The following is a 17,957-nucleotide window of genomic DNA, read 5'->3' on the forward strand; positions in this document are numbered from 1 at the left end:
ACTTATCACAAACACACGCGACGCGGCTAGAAGAAGATATTTTCGATGTGACACTGACGACGCTTTCTGATCGACTGAGCGCGAATCCTTCGTAGTTTCAAGTTCAAGTTAGGTCTTCTGAAATGTTGAGGGGGTGTGGTTGTTCGTGTCCTTTCGCCATATTTGACTGCCAATCTGCGAGTGTATCGTGTGTTTGCTGCACTAACGAAATTTAATGAACTTTTCACTTTGCTAGGGAGGAAGTTATTTGTTAATATCCCATGTTACTTATTGGTATTTGTCAAGATGACCTCGTTGTCCAACGCCGAACATGCATCGTTCGCCTAGTCAACCCATTTAAGCCACGGGCTGGCGCTTAGTCGTTGATCAGTCCACGTATAGGATGGATGTAAATCCAAATCCGAAACAAGATTCTAGTGAGCTGAGTTGTGAAATGGGATTCATCAATGAACGAACGGTGCCGCCAGCGGAAATTCCTGGCGCAAGCGTACCATCAGAATCAGCGTCCCCACTAGCAGCGAATGAATCAAAACCCTCCTCGAGGAGGAAACATTCTTCGAAGAGCCGTCAGTCGGAAGAAGTAGTGTTGAAGAGCGCATTGAAGAGCGGTAGTTCAACAACGAAGGCAAATAAGTGTGTCAAGTTCGGCAATCCTCTGCAAACCATCATTCCAGAGGCCAGTGTTATTCAGAGAGCGAGGCCCTACAAACCGGGAACCAAGGAACGAGTTTTCTTCTCACTGGAAGAATTAAGGGGTAAAACTGTCCGCAAGGAGCCAACCCTCCTTAAAGACATAGAGAAGGAACATGTGGTGTGGAATTTTCAACACGAGATGCCAGAACCAGAAATAGTTTGGCCCAAATATATGGAACCGACCAATTGCGACGGGTTGTTCACTCCTTATTTTGATCTGCTGCCGATGGAACTGTTGATTAAGATTTTCAAAAGACTCAACTCACGAGATAGACTTTGTGCAGGCACTGCTTGCAAACGCTGGATGGAAGCTGCTCATTACTACAAACCTTTCCAACAAGATGTATACTACAACTTTGATAGAGTTCAGTATGGTGACGATGTAGGACCCTTCAAACATTTCAGCCAAGGAAGAGGTTTCTATCGTAAGCTTGTGTTTTCCCAAGTTGAGTTCAACGATCGTTGCAGTTTCTGGACCACCCATGGCATTAATATAACGGAGCTAACCCTTCGATCTTGTGTCATCAAGAAGGATGTATTTCTAGCCATAATGAGAACCATGTTGGCGTTACAGCGCTTGGAGCTGATGCAGTGTGACGAATTATTCAAAAATTGGACGTTGGAATCAAATAACCAAGAGCCAATGTTCCCATTCTACATGCTGTGCCTCAAACATCTCTCCCTCTCCGGCTGTGATTACTTCAACGAATACCATTTTGAGAGGTTCATAATCATGGCCCCGAACATCATATCGATCGATGTGTCCAACTGCTTCATAAACCTCTATCTTTCCCGACGAATCTCGATGCTCGATCGAGTGATGAAACTGATCAGTCGAAATCGTTACATTATGCAAGCCATCAACCTCACCGACACTCCATGCGTTGATGAGATCACGTGGCACACACTCTGTGAAATCGATGATCTAGAAATCACCCACCTTACGATTTCCTACACAGATCGAGTACCCCTGAAAAATCCGGGCATTAAACGCCTCTTCAGCACCCAAACCAAACTCACCTATCTAGATTTAACGTCATCAACAGGTATAAACGACGCCTGTTTAGTTATTCTAGTAGAAAACTGTCCCCTCATTCACACCCTCAAGCTACGGCGCTGTTGGTTGATCAGCGATGAAGGAGTCGAGAACATTCACACGCTCAAACACCTGCGGATACTGGACATCTCCGGGTGTGAGCGTATCAGCGATTACGGAATCAATCACGGAATCGTCGCCAACAAGCGCAGAGAGATGCACGAAGTATATCTGGCCTTGTTGAACAACCTTTCGGATACGACGCTCTACTACATGGTGGCCAACTTCACCAACCTACAGGTGCTGGATCTGGACAGCTCCAGTAACTGCATTACCGACTGCGTGATCCAGTATATCGCGTGCTATCTGGATAACCTCAAGCATTTAAACCTCATTGTCTGTACTAAGGTAATTGCCTTTAAGATTTTTTGATGTTGTATTTGTTTCCCGGTTGTTCCTTTCCATCATTATAAACCAAAATTCATTTTCAACAGTCTAAGATTATTAAACAAAAATGTTGCGTTTTAACTTATTTTATATTCCTTTTAAGAATAATATTTTACTGGCATTCTCAAAGTAAAAATCTCTAGGTAGCGATACGAATTGAGCTTCACGATCCGACATCAAGAGGGCTGCAAAAAGCAAAAACGGCTAGCCTACGCAACATCCATTGCAACCGTTGAGATGTAATGCTTAAATTTAGCGCGTAATTCACAAGCATTGTCTTGGCGTATACCCGAAGCCAACCTCATTGGGGGAGGTAACCGAGAAGCCTTCTTGCTAGCTGGTGACCCAGAAGTCGCTCCCTTAGACTCGGACACTGATCACAGAAGTCACTCGTTGAAGCTTGAGTCGAAGTATCGTTTTTTTTATAAATTCGTAGTCGTTGAAGTGGAAGTTGTGTACCGCTATCGAAAACCCCAAAGCCGTTGTGGCTGGCGATCTCCGACCCTGTTGTCCCGCACATTAGGCTTGGTAGCAGTAGTAGGAGTGCCTATTGGTTGTTGAACCTGGTCCTTGGAGGCTCAATTTCGTAATTCCGTATTCTTAACAACCAAACCAAACCCTCGGGTTCACTGTTAGCTTTCAGCTTATGCTACTTGAATAAAAACATAGGAATCATTTCAACGCTTAAGTACTTTTGTAATATCTCGTCCATAACAATTACTAACTCGTGGATGCACACATTTACTAAACCGAACTTCTAAACACTCTTGAAAGTTTAGCAAGACTAAGTTGCCGGAAGTGGTGGCATTTCTGCCTTTAGAGTTGGCAATTTTTACCGGAAGTGCTGACATTTCTGCTTTCAGAGCTGGCAATCTTTGCCTGAGATGCTTGCATTTCTGCCTTTAGAGCTGGCAATCTTTGCCGAAAGTGCTGGAATTTCTGTCTTCAGAGCTGGCAGTATTCGCCGGAAGTGCTGGCATTTCAGCATAGAGAGCTGGTAGTTAGTGCTGGCATTTCTGTCTCAGAGCTGGCAATCTTTGCCAGAAGTGCTGGCATTTCTGCCTTTGGAGCTGGCAATCTTTGCCGGAAGTGCTGGCATTTTTTCCTTAAGAGCTCTAAATTTTTGCCGAAAGTGCTGGCATTTCTGACTTCAGAGCTGGCAATCTTTGTCGGAAGTGCTGGAATTTCTTCCTTAGAGCTCTAAATCTTTGCCGGAAGTGATGGCATTTTTGCATATAGAGCTGGCAATCTTTGCCGAAAGATAAAGCATTTCTACTTTCAGAACTGGCAACCTTTGCCGGAGGTACTGGCATTTCTGCCATCAGAGCTGATCATTTTTTTCGGATTTTCTGGCATTTCTGCCTTCAGAGCTGGCAATCTTAATCAGAAGAGCTGCCATTTCTTCCATTAGAGCTGGCAATCTTTGCCGGAAGAGCTAGCATTTCTAGTTCCAGAACTGGCAATCTTTGCTGGATGTGCTTGCATTTCTGACAGAGTTGGCAATCTTTGCTGAAAGTGCTCGCATTTCTGCCTTCAGAGCTGACAATCTTTGCCGAGAATGCTGAAGTTTCTACCTTTAGAGCTGGCAATCTTCGCCGGAAGTGCTGGCATTTCAGCATATAGAGCTGTCAATCTTTGACGTAAATGCAAGCATTTCTATTTTCAGATCTGGTAATCATTGCCGGAAGTGCTGGCATTTCTGCCTTCAGAGCTGGCAATTTTTGCCGGAAATGCTTGCATTTCTGCCTTTGGAGCCTGCAGTGCTGGCATTTCTTCCTTTAGAGCTGGCAATCTTTACCAGAAGTACTGGCATTTTTGCATATAGTGCTGGCAATCTGTGCAAGCTCTTTCAGAACTGGCAACCTTTGCCGGTGATACTGGCATTTCTGCCATCAGAGCTGATCATTTTTTTCGGAAGTGCTGGCATTTCTGCCTTTGAAGCTGGCAATCCTTGCCGGAAGTTCTTGCATTTCTGCCTTCAGAGCAGGCAATCTTTATTGGGAGTGCTGGTATTTGTGTCTTTAGAGCTGGCAATCATTGCCAAATGTGCTGGCATTTTTGTCTTCAGAGCTGGCAATCTTTATTGGGAGTGCTGGCATTTAAACCTTTAGAGCTGCCAATTTTTGCCCAAAGTGCTGGCATTTCTGCCTTCAGAGCTAGCAATCTTTATCAAAAGAGCTGTCATTTCATCCGTTAGAGCTGGCAATGTTTGCCGGAAGTGCTAGCATTTCTACTTTCAGAACTGGCAATCTTTGTCGGAAATGCTGGCATTTCTGACTTCAGATCTGGCAATCTTTGTCAAAAGTGATGGCATTTGTACCTTTAGAGCTGGCATTTTTTGCCAGAAGTGCTGACATTTCTGGCAATATTTGCCAAAAGAGCTAGCATTTCTGCCTTTGTATCTGGCAATCTTTGTCGGAAGTGCTGGCATTTCTGCATTTTGAGCTGAAAATCTTTGCCGAAAGTGCAAGCGTTTCTACTTTCAGAACTGGCAATCTTTGCCGTAGATACTGGCATTTCTGCCTTCAGAGCTGGTAATTTTTGTCAGAAGAGCTGCACTCAGAGGAAATCTCATTATAAATTTCATAAGATACATCTTATGAACCACTTTTTTGCGTCCAAACTAATTTTTCATAAGAGTCTTATGAAATTCTTTCAATTTTCATACGATGTTCTTATGAAAAATAGAAGAAACGGCATTGTGAAAAAATGATGAACACATTCATTCATAGCATCAGTTTTTTTTTCATCATCTAACAATACGAAGCAATCGCCAGTTCATAGTTATTATAGTTTTCCTTCAATGTTAAATGTTATTGTTATCTCCGGAATGGTAAGTTCGATTTGATTTTTTTGGTGTGAACGTTGTACTAAAATACATTATTTGTTTACTTTTCAGCAAGCTGATCTGCAAAAAACGAAAGGTCGGAGATTAAGATGCGGCAAAAAAAAACTTTGATGGAGCCGTCTGTTGATGCGCTGCTGATGGTGACCATGAAGGATTTAATTTTAAACAAATTTGGCAAACAATAAAGTGAATGTTTTCAGCATGAAATATCGAGAATTTTTCTTATTAGAAAGTGATTCACTGTTTCCATAAGAATCTCTTATGAAAAGCAACAACCTCTCATTGAAGTAGGCGTTCATCTTCAGAATTCATTCGCGTCATAAGACAATCTTATGGATTTCATTAATTTTTCTTATGGCGCCACTTCATAAGAGAATCTTATGGCATACATAATAATATTTTTCTGAGTGTGGCATTTCTGCCTTCAAAGCTGTCAATATTTTCCAGAAGATCTGGCATTTCTGCCTTAGGAGCTGGCAATTTTTTTTCGAAAGTGCAGGCCTTTGTGCCTTTGGAGCTGACAATCTTTGCCGGAAGTGCTGGTATTTCTGCTCTTAGAGTTAGCTACTCTCTCTCTCTGCCACCTTTTTCAAACTTACCAGTAATCGACCGTTGGGCCACTTTCACTACCACTTTTTAATTCACAATGACCACCACCTTTTTTATGAAGAAAAATCAAGCAGCAGGTGATATTCCTCATTCTATTCTGTACAATAAAATGCAAATAATGTGCAAACCTAGCAGGATTGCCAATGTAAAACTTTTAGAAAGCGCAACAAAGCTGATGCCAGGGTGTTTTGTAACGCGACAAGTAGGAAATCCAATGAGAATATTGATTTTTCTCTGTATGAAGCAGTGATTTCTTAGCACAATAATTCGAAGATCCGTCCGAATTTGTGATAATAAACTAAATAATATCTTAATCGATGAGAAGACTATCATGAGCTCTTAATCCCGGAAAGTAGCAAGGAATTTTGTCTGTTGAAATTTAGGCATTCTCGCAATCCGGGTCATGATCTGTTGAGTTGGCTCCCGAAAGAAAGGAGACGATTCCAAGCAATAGCAGATGTAGAAAAGTGATGATTTGTAGTGAAAAAATGCGTTGCTTTGCTTTCTTATTGGGACGCAGAATTCCGCCCCAGCCCCATCAACTTTAGTGTACACAGAGAAGCCAACTATTTTCAGAAAAGTTTGGAGGATGTTTGGCAGCGCCTTATTTTCTATTTTTAAACTGTGACCCAGAGACGGGTCTTGACTCAAACATTCAAACAGCGAAACTTTTCTGTAGAGAAATGAATCCAACTGTAAGTCGAAATTTCAGGGACTAGACTAGATGAAAATAGATAGTTGGAGGATTTTGAAAAAATATCTGGAAAAGTCTGGATGGCGAACTTTTTCAACAATATCATGATCAGTATCAAAATCAAAATCGGAAGAGGGTTAGGGTCAGGGTTGGATTCAGGATCATGGTTTGGATCAAAATAAGTATCCGGATCACACGACCAAGATTCTGTATCTGAATCTGATCAGAGCAGGATAAGGATCAAATTCAAAATCGTGATCAAGTTCTGCCCCTTGACTGAGATCTGGATCAGGATCAAGATCAGGATCAGGATTAGGATCAGTATTATGATCAAAAATAGAGTCAATATCTGTATTCTGGATATCTGGATCAAGATATGGATCACGGTAAGAATCTAGATCTGGATCAATTTCAAGATCAGTATCTGATCGAGATCAGCATTAAGGCCGGTTAAGTTTCAGGATCACTATTTGGATCAGAATAAGGATCCTGTTCACAGAATCAAGATGAACTTTTGATCTGACTCTGATCGGTGCAGCATTAGAATTAAGATCAAAGTCGTGGTCAAATTCTGCTTCTTGGCTAAGGTCAGGTTACGGATCAGAACAAAGACATGAATTAGGATCTTGATCTGGATCAGTTTCAAGATCAGAATCAATATTTGGATCATAATGAAGATATCATCTAGATCAGATCAAGATAAAGATCAGGGTCAGAATCTAAATCCGGATCGGATTCAAGATCAGGATCTGATCAAGATCAGCGTTCAGGTCACGTTCAATTTTAGGATCAGGATCTGGACCAACATAAGAATCTGGTTAAGCGTCAGAATCAGAATCATGATCAAGTTCATGATTTCGATCTCGATTCTTATTTTGAACCATATAACGATCCTGATACAGATCCACAACTTGATCAGGGTCATGTTCTGAATCGTGATGAAGATTAGGAATAGTTTCTAGATAAGGACCATCATCACGATAAGGACCAGTTCCAGGATTCGGTTCTGAATATGGGTCTGGATATTGATCAGGACCTAGATTTGAATCAAGATAAAAATGATCATAATCATGTTAAAGGCTATTATCAGGATTAAAAACAGGATTAAGAAAAGGCTCAGGATTTGGATCTGGATCAGGTTCAGAATGTGAATCTGGATCAAGAGCGATACCAAAAACCTGATCAAGATCAGAATCAGAATCAGGATCAGAATCAGGATCAGAATCAGGATCAGAATCAGGATCAGAATCAGGATCAGAATCAGGATCAGAATTAGGTCCAGAATAAGGTTCAGAACTGCGATCAAAACTAAATAAAAAAAAACAGAATCAAGATCAGGATCAGAATCAAAATCAAGCTCAAAATCAGGATCAAGATCAATTTTTTTTTCATATTCTTCGTATTTTTGTTTAAGCTGAGCGAAGTTAGTTCTAGTGAATAATGTTGATTAAGCTGTGTTTGAAAATTGAACTGCAACATAACTTAAATAAATTATTTGTTTGACCCGATCTCCAAACGTAAATCATGTACCTACTTATTTATTGGATAAAATATAATAAAATACAAATTGTCTAATAAAAATTAATGATTCAACGCACAATCGGCCCCCAAGGGAGGAGTTTAGGCGATCATGTGTTTGAGATAATAAAAAAAATTTCTTATAACTCAGAACAAACTGGACAAAATGCACAAAATCGAGAATTTGAGTTACTTAAGATCGGAAATTTAAAAAAATCTTGAATACGAAAGATGATAGAATTCTCATCTTCTACAGTTTAACTTTCACTTTTCAACCTATTGCATTTTTGAATAGTTTATCAACGAGGAAGAATGACCCTAACGGGATAAACTCCTATCAAAAAAGAAAAAAAAATAGTTTATAAAATTTTCATTAAAAACTTTAAACTTTACTTATTTTCGCTTTCGGGATTTTCGACAAAACCAAAATAGTAATAGGTACTTCTAATGATTAAATAAAGGAAAAACTAAGAATATGCCTTGGCAAATCATCATAACATATGATACAAGTCGTGTTAATCATCCTAGCGGGATTAGGTTATCTTATGTAAAATTGTTTTCCTTTAATAAATTTTAAATTTTCTCAATGGAACTCCAACAAAACATAATCTTAAAGCTTATTAAATTCCCTCCACAACATATTTTTCTATTGTTACCATAGAGCAAAAGTTTTGAAATTCTGTATAAAAAGAAGTGTATTCGAAAAAAAATTGACTTTTTTGTGAATAACTTTTGAGTGCATGAATATAAATTGATGAAATTTTAAGTGAAGCTTCCTAGTAATGTTATTTATACGTGTACAAAATTTGGTGACAATCTGTCAAGTGGTTTTTGAGATAGCGTCCAATACTGAAGTTGACAAAAAATTTTTGGGCAGGATCACGAAAAATCCAGATAAGTTCCAGTGGGCCCGAAAATAGCTGTAAATCAACTATTTGACAATAGTTCAAGAAATCCTTGAGGACCCAAAAGTGAGAGCTTAAATTTGAATAAAAGAGTAGATTATTGATTCCATGAAGTGAGAGGAATATGAGAGGTAATAAGAGGTAATGATAATAATTTATGATAAAAAAAACCAATTTTTTCAGACTGGTTCGTCTAGCTGACTTATAAAAAGACGTGACTTCATTTCTACATGGTAGAAAAGCTGCCCACCGGTGAAATAAACAAAATACGGTGGTCAAATCGAGCGAAAATTATTTGTACTGCTTAGTGGGAAAATTTTGAAAAAGTTCGAAATAGACTGCAAAACGAACTCTTTAGCGGTCACCTAGCAGGTTTTCAACCAAAAAAATTTCGTTGACAAGTCTCGCCTATATTTCCCGGATATAAACAAGGAGAAAAAATTGAACAATTTAATGACAAGTACTTGAAAATTTTGAGATATTTTTAAAGTCAATCTTCAGGAAACAGCAAATGTAATAAAATAAAAATTAAAGCCAAAAAATTTCTTTATTGGAAGCTATCTCAAAAATCAGTTGACAGAACATCACAAAAATTTTCATATGTCAACTTTATCGGGTAACTTCGCTGAAAATTTCATCAATTAACATCATTAACAACATAACTCATATTTGCATTAATGTAAACTGAACGCAACGACAATCATTATTTTATTTTAAGTGTTAAGCATTATTGATCTCAAATCCATTCGTTTGAGGACGTACTGCCCCGATGTATCCCTTTATAACATGTTCGGAATCAGCTGATACCTTCAACAGTATGTTAATTTCAAACCGTGAAGTTGTTACGCGAATCATTGAAAAGGTGATGTGACGCTACAGTGGAACTGATCTTTTGCATCACAAAAGCTCAACTTTGCATAATTGTAAACTGAACGCAACGACAACCATTTTTTTTAAAGTATTAAGCATTATTGATTTTAAACCCAATTATTAGAGGACGTACTGCCCCGATGTATCCTATAATAGCATATTCGGAATCAGCTGACACCTTCAACGGTATGTTAATTTCAAGCCTTGACATATTGGCGTTGTATCGTCCAATTCGTTATTACAGTTGACAGTCATTCTAAACGTGGCTATTGTTGACGTTTATTTCTAAATATAACTAAACCCTAATCAGCTTATGTAGTCTTCAACAATGCACGATGGGCTCGGCTCGAGCTGATGTAATCAATGGTATCTAAAATTCCCGATCAAGATGACGAAATGGTGTGTTTTTTTCGCGATCTACTACCAAGATCTTGGCAAAGATTTAAAACGTGACCGTTGTTGTTGACGTTTCCTCAAGAATCAAACCGCCCGTCGTGTGATTGATGCATTTTGTTTGTGGGTTGCATAATTGCCACAAAAACATTTCATGAACCAGACAGATGGGTAAAAGAAGCTTATTCTCAATGTCAACAGCGAATTTTAATTTTAATAACTTTTGGATAGCTTTTGTTATTTAACCTTATAATAAATTTCATCGTGTAGATATAACATCGATGAATACATTCGGTTCAACAAAATTCAGGAAAACCCCTGCTCAATGACTCGTTTAAAGATTACAAACACTCTCTCGAAGAACGATTAACATTTTCAAAAATAGCTAATAGGCATTCGTCGTGACATCGTCCTAGAACGACTCTCGAGCATTACGGCTTCCCAATCGTAGGTGGATCCAACCGTTTCAGTTGAGTTCTACCAGCCGACCGAAAATGGTCTTATGCAACCGAAAGGTTTGTCCGGTTTCAAAGCAGAAGCCCAAAGCTGCGGCAGCTAAGTTGCCCAATATTGAACCTCCGGAGCCGGCGAAACCTCCTGAATCAATCAGGCCCCCAGAACCGGACTTTGGCCATCTACCGATCGAGGTATTCTTGCTGCGTTTGGGTTGTGGTGATTTTTCTTAAATTGCGAAAATGTTTATAATTCTTCAGCTCCTTGTGGATATATTCAAATATCTGGAGATTTCGGATCGTAATGCGGCGGCTTACGTGTGCTGGACCTGGTACGAGGCGTCCAAGTATCTGGCCTTTGCCAGGCAGATGTGTTTACATTTGGTGGGGATCGAGTTCGATGATTATAAGCCACCGGTTTCGGATTTGCTGATGTGCCCCTACGCTTATCCGGTTCTGAAGTTGACCCGAGTTCGGCTTCAGGCGAGCTCTTTCAGCCGGTTTTGGTACAACTTTGGACCGTGGATCAATGAGATCTCATTCGAGAAGTGTATGATCTGGAGGGAGCGAATCATAAATGTTTTCAGGTTTATGAACAATTTGAGGACTGCTCGATTTGAAGAGTGTGATCTGCTGAGGGACGACCTTTTCAAGGAATGGAAGCAAACCGATGACGGATTGAAGGTTACTCAATTCGAGAATATCAGAAGCTTGAGTTTGGCTAGAAATAACTTTACCGCGCTACAGTTCAACGCGATTGTGGAGATGATACCAAATTTGACCGAGCTTGATCTTTCGGATTGTTTCAATCATTTGGATTCGGTAATTAAAATGCGCTTGTTGAACTGCATCGTGGCGTTCATCAACGAACGACGATATTCGCTTAAACACTTGAATTTGAGTGGATTTTCGGTTGATGATTTGTTTTTGAGAGGCATCGTAGATGCAGAAGGTTTACAGCTGGAAAGCCTTAATTTCATGTACCTTGAGTTGATGCCTCAACGTGATCCTGCCATTATAGACCTCTTAGGCCAGCAAGTCAACTTGAAGAAGTTGGATGTGTCTTATTCGACAGGAATCAATGACAAATGTGTAGCACAAATCGTGAAGTCTATGCCAAAGCTGGAAGTCCTAATTATGACAGGTTGCTGGAACATTCGGGATAAGGGAGTAACGCAAATATTCCAGCTACAGAACCTCAAAAAACTCGATCTTTCCAAATGTCGCTTCACGAAGAAAGCTATCATTGAGGGAGCTGTTACCAGTAATCGAAAAAATCTCCAGGAAATACATCTAGAAGAAATCGACACCCTGGACGAGGATTGCATAGTTCGGATGGGGGCCAACTTTTCCAACCTAACGGTGCTGAACATCGGTGGATCTTCGTCTTGCATATCGAACTGGTCTGCGCAGTACATTTTCTTCCACCTGACCTCGCTCGTCGAGGTCAACTTTGAACGAAGCACCAAGGTAAAGGATTCTCGCCAAACATGTTCTATTTTGAGAAGACCGATCGACGGAGACTGATTAGATCACAAACAAAGAAGAAGCATTCATCATGGGGCAGTTTAAATTTAAGTCCCATTGATTTTGGCATTCGAACAAGTTCTTTCAACGAGTTGTCAATTAAAAATTTGACTTTTAAAATTTAAAATATGTTGTACTCAGCGTGGAAGAGTCAAATAAAACAAATCAAAATCGAAGAATCTTATGATTTTTCTCAACTTCCGATGGAAGTAAGATCTAAATTAACATCTTAAAAATTTCAAAGTAATGATATGTTTATTCAAATCGCAGCTCTTGGTGGAGATCTTCAGGCATCTTCCGATGGCGGACATTGAATCGGCTAGTTATACCTGCAAAAGATGCTACGAGGCATCCTGCTATAGAGCATTTTGGCGGAATCGCTGTCTACATCTGAACAACGTAGATCTAGATGATTCCAAACCCCCGATAGCTGTTCTACTAAGTGGCTCCCAATGCTATACATCGATAAAACTTACTCGAGTGAAGCTCGGTTGTCTCGATCGTTTTTGGACCGAGTTTGGTGCTTACGTTGAAGAGATCAGTTTTGATCGATGTATGATGTGGAGGGAAAGGATCATTTCGGTTTTCAAGTTTATGCCTAACTTGCGGAAAGTACGATTTACGGAATGCGATCTTCTGCGGGATGATCTCTTCAAAAAGTGGAAATTTTTCGAGAACGGAATGGTCAACGTTTATTTCAACAATATCACACAGCTTAGCTTGGCGCGAAACCACTTTAGTGAACTGCAGTTTAATGTTCTGGTTGATATGTTGCCAAATCTTGCCGATATTGATCTATCCTACTGTTGGAGAGATTTGGACCACATTCAAAAAGTGTCCATTTTGAATTGTATTCTAACCTTCATCCAAAGACGTCAATATGACTTGGAAGGACTCAATATTTTGGGTCTGACTGTGGATGATATTTTTCTTCGAGGAGTTGTTAGATGCTATGGTTTATTTTTGTGTTCCTTGGGTATAACTTATACGGAAAAGTTACCCCTACTGGAGCCTGCCATAATAGAACTGTTTCAAATTCACATCAATTTACGCAAACTTCAACTTTGTGAATCGACAGGCATTACAGATTACTGTATCGAACAGATCGCAACTTTTATGCCTGATCTTGAAGAAATCAATCTTAACGGTTGTACGGGAGTTTCCGATAACGGATTTTTTCAGTTAACCAAACTTCGAAAACTCAAAATCGTTGATCTTTCAAGTACTCGGATTTCTAAAATGGGACTTCTGAATTGGTCTAAAAGTTGCAATTTCATACTCATGGAAGAAATTTATCTAGAATTACTCAACGAGCTTGATGATAAGATCGTAATTCAGCTGACGTCTCTATTTTGTAATTTAACTTGCCTAGATTTGGGTGGATCAGTCACCAACATTAGTGATGCTGTGCTTCAACACGCTTTTCATCTTCTTCAACATCTGATTCATCTTAATTTGGAAAGGAGCACAAAGGTTCTTACCATCAAATGTTGTTCATCATGTACCACAAAATACAAACACTCTAAATATTTCTATCCCTCCTGATAAAGCTCACAGATGCCGGCTTCACTGGAATCGATCTGCCCCAGAAGACGCTCTCCATTTGGGATATCGAGGAAACTTTCTCGATTGAACGTCTGAAGAAACTTCGTCTGCTGAGGTTGTCCGGGTGTTACAAGATAACCGACTTCACCCTTAGATACGCTTTGCGGTTTAAGGAACTCAAGGAGTTAGGACTTTCCCGATGTCATCAGGTAATCGAAAAATTCAATTCTTCATTATTTTTACTAAGAAAAACTAAACTTTAACAAATTTCAGATCTCCAAGCAAGGAATCGAAAAGCTGGTGACGAGCTGCCCAGCCTTAGAAACGCTGGACCTGAGCGAGTGCCCGAACATCAACGACAGTTGCGTGGAGCTGGTGGCGCAGAACCTGAAACGGCTTACCACCCTCAAACTGGCCAACTGCACCGAGATCTCGGAAACCGGATTGGATCACATAGCTCAATATTGCAAAAATTTGAAAGTAAGATTTGCGAATTGTTTTTCTGAAAATTATGAAGCTCTTCCACTAACTTCTGCCTTAACCTTTACAGTACCTATACGTGCGAGGATGCCACAAACTGCCACCGGATATAACGGAACGTTTATCGTGTATTCCTACATTGAGACAGGTTTACAAGTCATAATTTGAATGTTGTTTTCAATGTTGATATGTAGTGTTGTACATAGCATAAGACGTTCCAAATGTGTGAGAAATATTTAGTGAATACAATGTGAATGATCCCCAGCCATAGACAATCTTCCATTGAAGCTGTAAAAGAGTTCAAATAAGTGATATGATATAGGAATAGATTTGGATGAAGGAGCTTTAAAAACGTTTCTTTTCGAGTTAAGTTGGTAGTCTTAGATGAATACGAAATCTAACGAAATAAACTCTACTCTCAAAATATCAAACATGCTTTTTTAATTTAAAACGTGAATCAAACCAATTCAACATCCGTTTGTTGGAATTAATCATCCTATTACATCAAAGAATACAAGAATTATTGTGGATTTGCCTTTCATACTTCGTAACAAGACTTATTACAAACCTATACTGCCCCTTTTCGCATATGAGTACCATGTGCATTTTCATCGTTTTTGAATTATCGATGGAAAACGCTTCTTTGTGCTCCAATTTATCTATAAAACAAATTTTTGTTTGACCCCTGATGTGTCCCATGTGAAAAATTTTCGCATATGAGTCCCATGACCAAAATTCAGCGCCAAAGCTTACAATTGAAGAGAAGGATGGATAGAAAATGAAGTAAATCAATAATTTAATGCTTAAAACATTAATTTAGGGTAGATAAGGGCATAATGACCACCTTAAGGAAAACGCTTATTTAGCCGTAGAGAACAGCTATAATATGTGAATTACATCATTGTTTCGTGTTCAGATACTCAAATAGTCTATTTCCTAGTCCCCCCCCCCCGGGGCAGTATAAACAACATTAATCGGGGCACGATGACCGTTTTCTGCCGGGGAATCTAGCAGTGAATTCGACTCGATGAAGTCAACTGAATAATAGAGCTACAGCTTGACTTGTTTCATCTGACGATTTGACCTATTGGTGGTAAGGTGTCGGAGAGGTAATCAGTAGACTCGAGTTCGATTCCAGAGGTGATTTTTTTTTTTGCTTTATCATTCATGATCGATGCATTTTGCACTAAACGGTAGGCGTCATCATCAAACAAAGCAATAACAAAATAATCTAGGTCTGTTTGTAGAATTCAAAGGATTAACACATGCTCATACATTATGTTTCTGGTGTTTTGTTTGACGGATGATGCTACTAGCCGTACAATGTAACAATCAAAAAAATCAATCATGAATGGTATGTGAAAAAAACAATCTCCTCGAACAGGAATCGAACTCGAGTCTACTGATTACCTCTCCGACACCTTACCAATAGGCCAAATCAACAGATGAAAGAAGTTAAGCTGTAGCTCTATTATTCAGTTGACTTCATCGAGTTGAATTTGCTGCTAGATTCCCCGGCAGAAAATGCTCATCTTGCCCTTATTAATAGTGCTCTGTTCGCCCCAGGTCAACAAATTTAAGTAAAATCGCGTTTTAAAATTGATTAAAGTGAAAAATCAAAAATTTTATGATGTTGGATATTGAGAAACAATGTGTAAATCATGTTGTTGTGCGTACATTTCAGATCAAGATGATTTAAAGGTCATAAAAGCTTATTTGGTGGTGCTCAAAAATTATAATATTTTAGTCACTTGAGAACCTAGCTGGTTATTATTTAATATTTCTGTAAAGATGAAAAGGATATTTCTTTTTTGGTGAAAAATTAATACTATAGGTAGTACGAAACAAATCCCCATGAAAATTTGTTTAAGAAAATACGTTGTTGTAGAAAATACGAATGCTTATTATGCCCTGGATGCTCGTTATGCCCTTATCTCCCCTACATAAAAATTGGACGTATATTAGCAGAAATCACCTTCTTTGTCTTGAATCCAGCAGACTTTTGGTCAGTGTAATCTCCGTATCCGTAACACGCATTGAATTAAATGATGATGATGTCTGATAAATTCGCAGCAATTTCACACGAATGATAATAAAGTTTTGGAAAAACACTGGAAAACACATCCCACTTGGCGAAAAAACTTTAATTGAAAACAATTTGAATTAAGATCTTTCGATAACTTTCTTCTGTCATCAAAAAGAATGATAAAAAATGAAAAAAAAATTGTTAGAAAAGTACCTGCCACTTGCCGATAACTTTAGCACCAGAAACTCATTTGCGCATAATTTCTGTTCGAGGGTGAAGTATGGTGTTTTATTGAAATTTCTCCGTAATTATTATTTAGTATTAGCGCAAAAGTAAACAAAAGTATTCTTTGAAGTGTTTTCTATCCGAACTATTGATAGGTTTTACCAACAAATGATGCATACGATTGTTTTTATGAAAACAAGTTTCAAACTTTACAAGCGTTTTTCTCGGTTTGCAGTTTTTACACATAGAACTCATATGCGAATAGGAGCAGTATAACACATCCAAATGAAAATAGTTGAACTGAGGCTGAACTAAATTTTGACTAGTTATACCTATTCACTATGGTCTTTTTTACACGGGTTGGTTTTGCTTCATATTGCTCCTTAGAACGTTTCTTTTACAAGGTTCTCACGAATCAACACGGTTTCTGAGAGATTTTTTTTGTTTCGCATGCATAAACTGCAGATTTCGTACCGTGTAATAAAAAAAACCTATTGAAAAAAAGTTTCCAATAGATAGGAAAAAACACTGAGGAATTGTTTTTAAATTTTCATTGGTAGATATTAAGAAAAGATCGATCGTCCTATACACAGTAAACGAAAATTACCGAATTCGGTAATTTTTTTACCGAAATCCTAACATGTGGAGTTCGTTAAACCGTTCGGTAATTTTTTCATGGCCGAGAAGTGACAGCTGTCAAAATATACGGACTTTTTTCTGTAAAAAATAACCAAAACTCGGCTGATCATCTGTCAAAATATTGACAGTTGTTAACATGACAGCTCGTTATATTACCGAACAACCGGTATTGTTGAACCGAAATGTCTTTAATTATTACCGAAAGGCTGGTAATGTTTAACCGATATACTATACAAGCTAGTTAATATGTACCGAACAACCGGTAGAGTTTACCGAAATACCTAAAATTATTACCGAAAAACCAGTAATCATTATCGAAATATCTATAAATTTTACCGAAATACCGTAATTTTTTTACCGAAAAGCTGTAAAAGCTCGGTAATATTTACCGAACAACCGATATATTTTACCGAAATACCTGTAATTATTACCATAATTTCGGTGAATGTTACAGAAATCCAAGTAAATATTACCGAAATACCGGTAAGTTTTACCAAAAAGTTCGGTAACATGTACCGAACAACCGGCGACGTTTACCGAAGTATCGGTGGTTTTTACCGAAATTTTTGTAATTATTACCGAAATGCTGGTAATATTTACCGAAAACTGTAAAATTTTCGGTAATTTTTTTACGAAAGCCGTTATACACTGCCGGCCAAAAGTTTGGGATCACCCGCTAAAAAACATGCAAATTTTGATCGTTCATATCTCAGCCGTCTTAGGACATATTGCAAATCTTCTGATCTCATTTGAAAGATAATGAGCAATAGCTATTTCGGAGGTATTTTGCCTATAAATAATGTTTTAGTTTTGCACCTAAAACCTCACCTAAAGTTAGAACATTTTCAAAAAATCGCGCTCAATATTCAAAGCCAATCATCTCGCGTTAGGGTGAACCAAATTTCAAAATTGGAGTTGCATTAGAATCCTTATTCTATAATTCTCAAAACACAATCAAAAAATTTTGTGCACAAAATATTTTTCACAATCATAAGTGTGAATTTTCAAAAAAAAAAAACAATTAATTTCAGGTAAATTTTTTATGGCTAT

The 17,957-nt window shown here is 38.5% G+C and overlaps 1 protein-coding gene across 1 annotated transcript; it reads left to right on the forward strand.

The window, feature by feature from the left end:
* Positions 1 to 382: 382 nt before the first annotated feature.
* Positions 383 to 14,333, forward strand: LOC129743276 (uncharacterized). Its single transcript, XM_055735261.1, has 6 exons — positions 383 to 2,137; positions 10,484 to 10,660; positions 10,727 to 11,935; positions 13,543 to 13,746; positions 13,811 to 14,017; positions 14,088 to 14,333. The coding sequence occupies exons 1-6, from the start codon at positions 383 to 385 to the stop codon at positions 14,178 to 14,180; spliced, it is 3,645 nt and encodes a 1,214-aa protein (XP_055591236.1). The 3' UTR covers positions 14,181 to 14,333.
* The last annotated feature ends 3,624 nt before the right edge of the window (positions 14,334 to 17,957 follow it).

This window comes from Uranotaenia lowii, chromosome 2 (assembly GCF_029784155.1).
Source record: "Uranotaenia lowii strain MFRU-FL chromosome 2, ASM2978415v1, whole genome shotgun sequence".
Taxonomy (NCBI): Eukaryota; Metazoa; Arthropoda; class Insecta; order Diptera; family Culicidae; genus Uranotaenia; species Uranotaenia lowii.

Excerpts from the sequence above, each read along its gene's own strand:
- LOC129743276 (XM_055735261.1), top strand. The coding sequence starts at position 383 with ATGGATGTAAATCCAAATCCGAAACAAGATTCTAGTGAGCTGAGTTGT. Across the intron at positions 2,138-10,483 it reads ACCTCATTGTCTGTACTAAG|TTGAGTTCTACCAGCCGACC; the intron begins GTAATTGCCTTT and ends CAACCGTTTCAG. Across the intron at positions 13,747-13,810 it reads GACTTTCCCGATGTCATCAG|ATCTCCAAGCAAGGAATCGA; the intron begins GTAATCGAAAAA and ends AACAAATTTCAG.